Consider the following 12,172-nt stretch of genomic DNA (forward strand, 5'->3'; position numbering starts at 1 on the left):
CTTCTTAAAATCCAGTATGTCAAAAGTAGCCACGAGCATCGATAAACTTGGCTTTATCAAAGTGAGCCACTGTTTTTCGCATAAATGGATCTTCAGCTGCAACCCACTGGTTATAGTTGAGGCACAGCCATAAAACTTTGTGGAAAGAATCAGTCAACACTTCTCCATTTGGTGCACCAAAATTCCCTTCAGTTGTTTACCATACTGTGCTAGTGGTTGCCAGAAGCGGCTTGGATGTATGTTGCATGGCTGCTTGGCCCCCTGTTATCGTTACTGGGCGTCTTTAATGTTAAACCTCTGGGTGAAATAAACAGTCTTTCAATTTCACTTAAATAATCATGTTTAGAAGACATACCAGGCTGTCAAGTCCTCCTCCAAGAAGGTCCATAGCACCCATTTGCATGCCACTAGAGGCTGGTGGTGGTGGTCCAGTGGTGGTGGGAGGTGTCAGGTCGAGATTGAGAAGATCTCCCAGCAGGTCTCCCTGGGATGGGATGACAGCCGGAGGGGCATCAGAAACTGCAGCAGCAGAAGTTGTGTCAGGGCTCTCACTCTCCCCACTGGTAAAAACAAAAGGGGGGCAAAATGATCTTTAAGCCATATGCATTATGACAACTTTGGTTATTATGAAGCTCCTAATTTGTCATTAAACTGCTGACAAAACTCAATCGCGTTCATATGAATAATGGTAAATGGATGTAATGAAACAGCATCCAAACGAAGGAACAAACAAAGAACAGCTCCACAGCTTGGCACCATTTGCAAGTTGTACTCAGCAGATTTGCTTGAAAACAAAACACCATAGTTAAGAGGGCAGTTCCACTCAAGTAAACTAACCCCTCTGCCTGCAGTGTCAAATTAATTAAAGTGTATGACTCACGATTCAGTACTGCCAGGGAGTCTCTTGTGCTGAACTCCGCGGCTGCCCTCAACAAAGGCACTGGGTGGCTTGTGGTAGACAGAGGCCAGAGTACCAATGTGGCAGATAAGTTCCTCCAGCAGTGTAGGCTCAATCAGATCTGTCTCCTCAGAGATCAGCGGCTTCTCAGCCAGAACCACCTCTTTGGCAGCCACAGGGTCTGTCGAGAGCAGACGCCAGTAGATGTAGCCTCGGTCTCTTAGGTCTGGGTTATCAGAGTCCTGTGAAAAAGGGATGAGTCATAAGGAATCTCTTTATGTTGTATGTTTAATAAATACTTAATGTTCGACTCTGTCTTGGCCCAGAAGTGATACAAAGATATCAAAAACTGAGTTCGCCTTAGGGTAGTGGTAAGATTTGGATAATGTATGAGGCAATCTGACACTGAACTTTTTTCTCGGCATAGAAAAGCACAAAGTTCCCAGGGTTTCAACAAAATCAAGTAAGCTTAAAAGTTACTTCAGTGAATAGCCAATATATTCATTCTTTGAAGTTGTGAGGCACATTGTCTCTACGTTGCTGCTTTCTGCCAACCTTTTACAAGAAAAAAAAAAAAAAATGTTTGTGTGCATAAAAATTGGGCTTAGGGGTAAAATTACCATTTTCTTTTTTGCATGTTTGCCTATAGTATACACAAGTACTGGGAAACAAAAAAAAAAAAAAAGAATAAATCTAAATCTGTAGGAGGATTATAAAGGTCTGGATTTTGGAACAGAAATAGGAAGCCCCTTTTAATAACTTTTAAATGACACAATTAAAAGAATAAAGAAATAAGGAACAAGGTTCGAAAAGCAGACAATAAAGGATGCACTGTCAAATATGCGCTGACAGATTATCAGAAGGAAAAATAGCATGTATGAGGTAGACAGCTTATTTGCCCCCCCCCTCACCTGTGTGGCTAGGCTTAGAACCTGCTGCACCAGCTCTTGGGTCTCCGTTGGCTTTTTCAGGAACAATTTGACGATTGCAGTCAGGAGCTGCAACTGCACCTAGAGGCCAGTGAGAACACCAAATGTGTTACAAACGCTCATGCACTGCTTTTAAAAGCCAGTGAATAAATGATCAGATGTACCTTAACACTGTGTGACAGTTTAAGACATACAGCACAGTAAGTGAGGTTTTAATAGGTTTTAGATAAATGACACCCCTTTCTAACAGTAAATAGTTTAAGACAATTTTACACATGCACTGCAGCCCCAAAATTTCTGCCACAGCACAAAAAACAAATTGTTTAACATCTGATTGGTTAGCTCAGACAATACAGTCCCTTGTGTTAGGTCTGCGTAGTGTTCAGAGAATACACAATGACTAAGTGCGCTTAACATGTCCTTCTTCCTTCATCAGTCAATAATAAAAACGGAATATATTTCCAAGGCAATAATATGGGAATCAATCAATTACTTAGGGAGAGTCTAACCAAGCAAAGCTGTGTAATCCGACAGCGAGCCGTGGCAGAAAGATCTGCAGAGTAAAGGCTGGCTTTTCAACAAATATGCCCCTGAGCCACATATAAGAAGTGACACACTGAAATATTGTAAAGCTTTCTCATTAGTCACGGTTAGTCACAAGAAATTTTATTCCACCGTTTCTTTTTCTTATTTTAATCATTGTTCAAGCTCACTAAAAGAAAAAGAAAAAAAAAAAGGTCTCTGATACTTTCGAATTGGTGAATGCTTTCTCATCCTTTCACTCCTTTGCTACAGCTAACCAGTGGTTTTAATGATTTCCTGCTTGAAAGGGCGTATTTGTTACTCCCAGCACTGATGGCAAATTATTACTGCAGCTTCCATTAAATATTGACTTTTTCAAATAACAACCTCCCCACACCCTCCTAAATACACCTGAGTGCTTTCATCATGGAAACCCTCCAAAAAGCTCTCCAGCAGCTCATCAGCATTGTCGATGCGCTCGGCGTACTCTCCTACAATCCAGATCATGGCGGCACGCGCCTCCGGCTCATCCAGAGAGTCCAGATTTTCACACAGAGTGGCAATCACACTCTCGTACCTGCAAACAGTGACACAAAGCATCAGTGCATCAGATGCAGAGACACTTAAACACAAGACTGACATAATGCAAATTGCAGTTATTTTCTTAAAACAGCATTCATCCGTTTGTCGCCGAGATGGACCGAAATAATTATAATAAAATCTGATCAAACAACCACGTCTGGCTTGTAATACGTGGTAGCAAATAACTGCCTACTTTCATATCCAGCAGACATCGAACAACATTAACACTGCTTTGGAGTCGTGTTTTCTGGCACCCTGACAAATGTAAATTTATTATTCACTCTCCTTTTAGCCCTGGTTTGGTTTTTGGATCTTTCGCAGGCAACATGCCAAACTATGATGTTTTCTGCAGTGGCTGGTGAATTTCTGATCCGCATAAAATGCTTGGTAATAATTCAGTCCATTTACATATTGCTTTCATTAAAAAAAAAAAAAAAAAAAAAAAAAAAATGCTACAGCAGAAATGCCTAATTAACAGAAAATCCAAAGGTTTGACTGGGCAGTGACTCGTGTCGCTCAACGCACAAGGCATGCTGATCTGGAAACACTGCACAACTGTTCCCTTAGAGGCTCACAGCTTTGCAGCTGTGTAGGCACTCCCCTGGATCCACAGCTAAAGTCACACTCCAGACAAACCAACCTACCCTTTGAGCCAGGTACGATCAAGTACTGTCGACTACAAGCAGTTTTTTTGTTTGTTTTTTTTTTCTAGGGGGAAACACTTTGTCTTTATGAGTAAAAGGTTTTCACTGCTTATTTAAAGATGAAGAGGAAATGAATGATGAGGTGTCTACATGTGGATAACAGCATATGTAAATAAGGGTTATAAATCTTTGTCATACATTTGATAAATGTGATGATTATTCATACAAACACAAAGAGTTTTAAGTAAACCACATACTCAAGTGCTCTGCACTCTTTAAACTGAATCTAACTAATTAAAGAGTTAGCAAAATGTGAAAACAAACATGTCCAAGAAGAAACCTACTTGTTAGGGTACTTGCGGAAGATGTCCTTGATGACCACAATGGCCTCTTGCACCACATAGTTGACCTTAGTCTGGATGAGGTCTAGCAGTGTGCTGACACAGCGCTCGGCTGATTGCTAACAAACAGAGAGAGAGAAAGAAAAAATGACTGCCATGGAGATTAAGTAGTTCAGTAAGTGTTCTTGTTTAAAAAAAAAAAAAAAAAAAAAAAAAAAAAAAAAATTATACTTGATTTAAATGTGGATAAGATTCTCTTGAGGGACATCTCCTTGAGCCTTGACACATCACTTTCTACAGTCCTGCTACTTTTGTATTACTCCCCGAAAGTCCCATTCTAATCATTTAGCATGCTGGATCTCATCCACTGTGTCTAAACAGTACATTTTTTAAAAGAAGTTTGTATTTTGGGTTTGGGTTAGTGGGTGGTCACTGTGTTGGTGGGTGCACAATAGCATGAGCAATGCTATGTACCACAGCTCAGCTCGTGTCTGCTGAAAGTTGTCCCTCAGACACCTCAGGTCATTTTAGCAGAACTTTGCATTGACAGTTGGATCCCAGGAGACCAATTCATGGTGTACAACCCTGTGAATGTTAATATGCTGGCATGCTACTCTGGACTTGATGCACTGCCTTCAGGCTGTGACAGTGTGGGGCTCTTCTACTGAAAACTGCTCTTTGGTCTGGGTCACAGCCAGCTTCCCAGCTCTCATCACCAGTGATGATCCTTGACATGAAGGTTGAGTCAGTTTGACACAGGATTTGATGTTTGCTCTCTGTGCGAGGTGCTAACAGAACCAAGTTGACAGCCGTGGAATCAGCAGTGGAGTAGAAAGGGTTAGAATAGAGGGAAGAGGAGAGCAGGAGACTACAGAGTGTGGGGTCTATGGAGAAATTGCAACCTGCAGGTGGTTAAAGCAGGACTTCCACAGAGTCATACTAGCACAGCATGGAGCAGCAGAGCGGTTCATCAACATTCAGGGGTATTTTTTATTTGTTTTGGGTTTCTTTTTTTAAACAGTCATGAATATTTCCTGATGCACAGTGGTAGATAACATCTGTGTAGTATGCAGAAAATGATTTCATTGGTTTTACTGAAGATTAATTTCACTTCACAATGAAACCAGATTTTAAATGTCAACAGCAACAAGTTCTATTAAATCCTGTGCTGGATACTCACACTTCCCCAAAATGGAAATATTAATAAGCTGTAGTTCAATTTGTCTGAGGAACTAACACATAACAATGCCATGATGACAGCACCACCTTGTGTTTGAAACTCCGTCTTACTGGTTGGTGGCAAGTAGTTTAACTATTTACAGCACTGTGATCTTCAACTACCAGCGAAGTGAACACACAAACCTAGGCATTCACTATGTAAGCTAACAAATATTTAACCAATGAAGCGTCTGATGACATCACCTTCACTTACCTCAACTTTGATGGCACAGCGGCCAATGGCTCTGACCGCTTTACGCACAAAGTCCACATCCACCTCAGTGGCATACTCCTTCAACTCTGCCAGCACCTACAGCAGGACAGATGTGTGTCACTCACTGGATTCTGTTAAATAGATTTATTCTTGGGAGCATCCTAAGATAATGTTGCATTATAGATGTGGGTTTCTTACCTGAGCAATATTGGCTTGAGATGCTAGGCGAATCATAATGTCCAGCTTCTCCAGTTTGACGTAGATGGGGTCATTGTACTTGACAAAAAAAACCTTCATTTCGTGCTTCAGGATCTCCGGGCTGAAATGACACATTAAATATTGCTTGTTTACAAAGTTAAAAAAAAAGGAGTCTAACTGAAATATGACAGTTTATTAAAGACGTGGCAAAGAGACCCTCTCCTCAGGCTTACCGTCTCTGGACAATGAGATTGATATTTCTCAGCGCCACATACTGCAACTCAGGCTCAGCAGAGAGGAGAGTAACCAGTGGAGGGGCGAGCTTCTTCAGTAAAGTGCCATAATAGTCCAAGTCTTTGGGCAGCATCTCCATGAACTTCATTAAAACTTTAACCGCTGACAACACCACTGCAGAGTTGGCATGCGAGAGCCGTGGGGTCACACGCTCACAGATGCTAGCAGGTGTTATTAATGTTGGAAAAGGAAGAGCAGAAAATTAAAACTAGTCCACAGTGAATAGAACAGGCTTAATGACAAGCACAAGGACTAAGCCGTCTCCTTACCTTTGGGACTCCCGGTCATCACGAGGTGTGTAATTGGCCAGACAGTCAAGGATGAATATCTGTCCCCACTCTGTGCACTCATTAAGAGCTGTCAGCAACTTGTTTATGGTCTGAGGGTTCAGGTCCATTAGATTACTATTGGGATGAGACTCAGCAATCTCAGACAGCGCTGCTACTGCATTTGCTACAACCTACAAATGAAGACAAAGCCACAGATAAATGCTAACAGCAAGAAAACCATGCCCACTTACAAAACATCAGGTTCAACATCTGCAGGCCAACAATGGGCTTATCAGTGAACGCTAGAGCTATGTAGGCAGCTCTGTCACATGTAAGAAACAGGGCTGGCTCAACAGCCAGCTAAAGAGGCTTTGTTAAAAAGTCGTACCATAGGGTTGGAGTCAGAGATGAGATCTTTAAGGGTGTCCAGGAAGCCTTGATCCTCCACCAACTGGGCATTGATATCATGAAGCTTTGCTACACAAACAGCAGCCGTCTTCCTCACGTATGGGTCTTCATCCTTCAGACATTTTCTCAAAGGCTCGCAGAGGTACTCTGTGATCTTGTCCACACGGATGCAGCCCATGGTACGAACAGCAAGAGCCCGGATCAGAGGGTTGGGGTCTTCACAGTCCTAGGTGGGTGATTTAATGGGGTCAGAAGTTTTGTTGCAAATTTTTAGTAATTTCTACAGAACCCTGCATTTTACAAGCAATTTTTTAATTTTATTTAACTCTTGTTTGTATCAATATCCTTGACCATGTAAAATGGTCAAGGATATTTCTGGCACAGAAAAAAAAAAAAAGAATAAATAAACAAATTCAAAAAAAAAAAAAAAAAAAAACACACGTGGAAGGACTCAAAGATCACCTAAACATCTGATCATTTCTTACAGCCTCTATATATTTATGACAAACTGAGCTTTACCTTCACAAAGGTGTTAACAGCCATGATCGCCATGTCTGGCTGGCTTTTTGCGTAGTTCATCAAGTAGAGGTAGACCAGCTTCTTCAGTTCCAGGTTATCTGTCTGCATGCAGTTCACAACATCTGGGAACAGAGCACTGAAGGAGAGACGAGCTGTTATACGACTAATGACTCACAGTGAGAGCTCATGTATGCAGTTCTACTCTACATTTGTAGACATGATTTTCACTGATATTTTCCCCTCTAACTCACCTGACATCCTTGCCCACTGTCATGGATGCAATGACCTTCTTTACAGCCTCCTTCTTCTTCTCTTTCTTATCACTATTGAGCTCTGCTTTGAGCTCAAAGATCTCCCCTATACACAAGAAACAGAGATAGGATTAAAAACATGAAAAGGTATAAATGTCCATGGCTAGAAAAAAAAATGCTGGCTGAGTTGATTGGTCAACACCAGTCCTGTTTAGGTGAGTGACCTGTGAAGCAAACTGACCGAAAAGCACTTCCATTTTACTCCACTACATTTATTTTACATATCTACTGACATGTGTAGATGTATAATAGAAAATATAAACTATTATTAAATGAACTGCAGTATTTAGCAATAATTAAATTGTTCTTTTTGCGAACCAGTTAAAGTGCGATTGATAGGCCTGGGAGCCCAGTGGGGGGATGGGCATCTTTTAGAAACATCTTAATTAGAAACATCCTATTGTGTAATCCAACTGGTATACAAATAGGATGAAAGTGCTCTGCCAACATTAAAATGTGCAAACTAGACAGTGGACACACTGGCTGACATTTTACAATTCTCTGTCAGAAAGCTTCATAAAATATAGAATGAGTGAGGAAGTGGGACTGGCTGTCAGCTGTAAGCATAATGAACGCGGTGCAAGAGCTTTTTCTCCCACAACAGTACAATGGAGTGGGTAGTAGAATAAACACCTAGACTTGTAGTTTTCATCTAAATACTTCTGGGAGGTTGCTATTTCCTTAACAATTATTTCCTTGAATTATCTAAAACTATAATTAGTCTAAAATGTAATGTTTTCATTGGAGAGTGAATGAGTTCATCAGCAAATGTTTACAGAAGCACTTATGTTGCTGCTGTAAACCTTTCAGCAGTTTAGCGAAACAAATTCATACAGTTGCCCTACAATTAGCATTGCACTGTAATCACATTACTATACTAAACTCAACAGCCACATTGCAGTTACAATAATGTCATTATCTGCACTCTCTGTACAATGGGGGCACAAAGATATCAAACATGTCTTTTTCATCCTGCACATCTGTGCTACACTGAGCTTATTTCAGACATGTGCAGAGATGAGGAAACGCAGGACTTTGTGTAAACACAAAGTCAGTAAAGAACACAGTGTTATTAAAGCAGAGTGTACACAGTGTGTGTCAAATATTACCACAAAAGGAGTGTGTTTGCCCATTTGTGTTGAATTGTACACAGAATATTTTTATTTTTTTAAATTTGAGAATCACGTTTAATTTAGTTTTTATTGCAGTCTAACTCAGCTGCCTAATTAGGGTACAAACTACACACTGCAAGCAAACTGCAAATTATAAGCTTAAATTTGAATCTGCAGACTTAAGTATTTCCCAGGCAAATTAATACTCAAAGTCTCTTTTGCATGTGAGCTCCACACTGCACAACACAGCATTAGGCAGATCCACAGGGGGGAACATTTTGAAGGAAACTTGTTCTTATGTCTCAGGTAATCCTTAAAAACCAAGGAGTCTGGTACACTATCATTTACAAGCATCTGTTTATATTTCTTAAGCCCTGTGTGTGAGAACAAAGAGGGCTTCTAGGCTTTCCCAGGGCAACATTGTGTGAGGGGAGCTGCTGAAATACAAGGAGGCCTAGCAGTTATCTCACTGAGAGCTAATTCTCACTACGTCTTATCTGATATACAAAAGCCAAAGCTCTTGTTCTTGGGAACAACTTTGATACAAAGCTGTCAGATGACATCTTTAGGTACATTTTTTTTGTTTTGTTTGTTTTTTTCCTTTACTTACATCTAACTTATAGTTTGGTAACATTGCTAGTTCTACCAGAATATGCATGCTCTTGAAACAAGTAAATGTGCTTGGCTTCATAGAGTTGAAGTTAGTAAATACATGCCAAATCATTTTACTGGGAATCTTCAAAACTTTAGTTTTATCAGAGAGAAGAAAAAAACATCTATTAATTACTTTAACAACCTGGGAAAAGGTTAGGTCCCCTTTGGTAAAAATAATAATTTGGCACAGCCCAGCTCGCAATGACAATAAATCCCAAAGCACTCGCATAAATATAATGTGTAGGTACCAACAACAATAATTATAATCTCACACTAAGGAGTTTACCATGTTAAATCTTCTAAAGAACAAAGTTTCAAACCTTTCTTAGTAGTGGTGAAGTACTTGGAGTCCGTCATCTTGGATCCAAATTGTCGATTCTCCTGCAAACGAATGACAGGATGAGAAAGATGATAGCGAAATCTTTTCCTGACTGGAAACTTGGAGCATCACGAGAACAACAGGAAATACTAGAAATGCAAGCACAGGGAAATAAAAGGAATTCCTGTCTTCTCCTGAACAAATGGTAGGGATCTATCGGAAATCAAAACAATGGATTCTGTTAAGAAATCAGACACTAATATCTCCTCTTTAAAAAAAAAATTATAACAATAATCTTGGTCAGCACGTATGGGGCCAACAATAACTCTTGTCAGCCAACATTCAATGTTTTCTTTTGGGTATCATTAGCTATACTTCCTCATCCCGTTGCCCTCAAGGCACCATTTCATTTTATTTATTTATTTTTTAAGTTTAAGGTACAAAGATGCCTGCTTGACACATTTCAGAGAAAACTGTAAAATATTAAAATACTATTGGAAAAATAAAACCTGTGTTTTTAGATGAAATTTTGACATTTTTGGCTTATGGACAGCTGGTCATTTTTAGGAGGTCTCCACAACAGATCATCTGCCTCCATCTCACCCAATCCCTAGTATCCTGCTGTCACACACTCCATCCATAAACCTTGTCTATAGTCTCCGTCTGTTCATCCTGCCTGGAAGCTTCATATTCAACATCCTTTTCCCAATGCATCCACATCACCTCAGCCTTCTTTCTAACTTTTGACTCCAAGCTGCTCTACCTGAGCTGTCCCTCTGATGTACTCTTTACTAATCTTATCCATCCTGGTCAATCTAAATGAAAAGCCACGTTTAATTCTGCCACCTTTAGCTTGGCCTCCTGCCTGTTTGTCAGTCCCACCATACACTCTTCCTGTAGTACTTCTGTCACTAATCAGCCCTGACATCTCAACTACACCCATTCCACCCTGCCTGCACCATCCTCTTCACCTTTCTTAAGCACTGGCCAATGTTTAGGTTGGCGTCAGGTATTTAAACTCAACCACCTACACCTAGTAGCTTCACTGGACAGCAGTGTATATGTTTAACATATATATGGCTTGTTCATACCAACATTATGTGGAATTTGTCTCTTTAAAGTCTTTCTGATATAGAAATAAGTTAGTATTTCCTTGACTATGCACTGAATATCTATTATTACTGTGTTACAAATATGTAAAAATACTTCTGCAGTGAATAAACAAACCCATAAAGATTTCATTAATCGAACTTATATTCAGTTCAGTCAAATGGTAGAACACAGAAAGACAGAGAGAAATTTCCTTCACAATATTCCGCAAAATAACCCTTTAGTCTCTTTAAAACACGTCTACATTTATGAATGAATTCTGTTAGACTGACATGCTAACTTGTTATTAATGGTACTGAAATACACATTAACTAGAGCACCGGGTTTCAGGTACCAGTCGACATCCGACAAGTCGCTAACTAGCCACAAGTTAACCAAAACCGAACCCAACTGTCGACGTAGTTAGCAATACGTTAGCCGATTACGATCCGTTTGTACGATAAAGCACACTGCTACCGAGCTAAATTGACACCGAAACTCTCGTGTACTCTTGCGTAGCTTCTGATCTTACAACATAAGTATTTAACAAAAGCTGTCGTTAACTTATACCGCTAGCTAAAACACAAAGTTGAGAAAATGTTCTGTAGCTGGCTAGCATTAGGCTAGAGCAGCATTAGCATAGCTGGCTCGAGTGTGTACGAAAGGAGGCACACGTAGTTGAGTAGTTAACCCAAAATGAGCTAAATTGCAGCCGATAGTTGCGCATTTAACAGTGCATTTCAATCCACTACTCACGCATAACTGATTTGCCCACTCCTGCATGTTTGCAGCAGTTAGAGTAGATGAATGAAGCTAATGCTAAAGGATAGCAGCCTGGTGCAGTGTGCCTGTCAGTGTCAGCTAGCGCCTGACCACTTCTCTGGCTAGCAAAGCTGAGACATGACCTTCTAAGTAGGGACTTAAGGAAGCCTTTGCCGGGATAGTTAAGCTCTTAATCTGTCGGGGTAATTAAGACCTTACTCAACGAATTAGCGTACCTTCTGGCGTTAAAATTAAACTCGCCATACAGTGAATTCAGCAAGCACAAATATCTTACCGTGACAAGCGTAGCAGTTACTGTGATGGCCTTCGTCCCCTCCTACTTGATTTACTTCCGTCTTTTAACAAAATAACAACAGGCAGGCAACGTCAGCTCTCATTCATACAGGGCTGGTCATAATGAGACAAAGAAATTCAGGAACTCTGTCAACGCTGTGCGCTTTTCTTTTCAGCTCCAATCCGGCTACTTAAATCTACATACAGAGTAGGTAACTAAATATTCACTTTCACTAAATAAATAATTCAGACAGTTATCGTAAGAGCAAAGGATGTGTAAATAAAGTGAGACCCAGTTTTGAGTTTATTAGGAAGCTGATAAAACACTACCTAAATACAATAAATAAAATCTATGGCCTAAACCCTTCAACTGATAATATTATGCCAGTGTTTTGTGTATCCGTTTATACTGTATTGAAATAGCAAGTGTTTATGTGCATAAACGAGGCGTTAAATGAGGATTACCAAATACTAATTTCTACAAAAAGATAGCACTTTGGTCCACTGTTGCATGACAGCAAAAAGGTCCTGCTGTCCAGTCATCTCTGAATGGTCTGCATTCTCTCACTGGGTACTATAGTCTAAAGACATGTCA

At 40.2% G+C, this 12,172-nt stretch overlaps 1 protein-coding gene across 2 annotated transcripts in view; it reads right to left on the reverse strand.

The window, feature by feature from the left end:
- Positions 1 to 11,704, reverse strand: part of ap1b1 (adaptor related protein complex 1 subunit beta 1) — a 28,277-nt gene extending 16,573 nt beyond the window's left edge. The window contains exons 1-14 of one of the 2 annotated variants that reach the window (XM_031755268.2): positions 11,579 to 11,704; positions 9,434 to 9,494; positions 7,288 to 7,393; positions 7,037 to 7,172; positions 6,498 to 6,743; positions 6,110 to 6,300; positions 5,780 to 6,001; positions 5,547 to 5,667; positions 5,349 to 5,444; positions 3,920 to 4,035; positions 2,761 to 2,926; positions 1,810 to 1,908; positions 881 to 1,140; positions 356 to 560 (exon numbers count right to left, since the gene is read on the reverse strand). In XM_031755268.2, the coding sequence (XP_031611128.1) occupies positions 356 to 560; positions 881 to 1,140; positions 1,810 to 1,908; positions 2,761 to 2,926; positions 3,920 to 4,035; positions 5,349 to 5,444; positions 5,547 to 5,667; positions 5,780 to 6,001; positions 6,110 to 6,300; positions 6,498 to 6,743; positions 7,037 to 7,172; positions 7,288 to 7,393; positions 9,434 to 9,470 (2,001 nt within the window). In that variant the 5' untranslated portion in view covers positions 9,471 to 9,494; positions 11,579 to 11,704. Of the gene's footprint in view, positions 1 to 355; positions 561 to 880; positions 1,141 to 1,809; positions 1,909 to 2,760; positions 2,927 to 3,919; positions 4,036 to 5,348; positions 5,445 to 5,546; positions 5,668 to 5,779; positions 6,002 to 6,109; positions 6,301 to 6,497; positions 6,744 to 7,036; positions 7,173 to 7,287; positions 7,394 to 9,433; positions 9,495 to 11,277; positions 11,369 to 11,578 lie in introns of those variants that run through there. The other variant, XM_031755267.2, reaches the window with a different exon arrangement.
- Between the last annotated feature and the right edge of the window lie 468 nt (positions 11,705 to 12,172).

Source organism: Oreochromis aureus, linkage group 12 (assembly GCF_013358895.1).
Source record: "Oreochromis aureus strain Israel breed Guangdong linkage group 12, ZZ_aureus, whole genome shotgun sequence".
In the NCBI taxonomy this organism is placed as follows: Eukaryota; Metazoa; Chordata; class Actinopteri; order Cichliformes; family Cichlidae; genus Oreochromis; species Oreochromis aureus.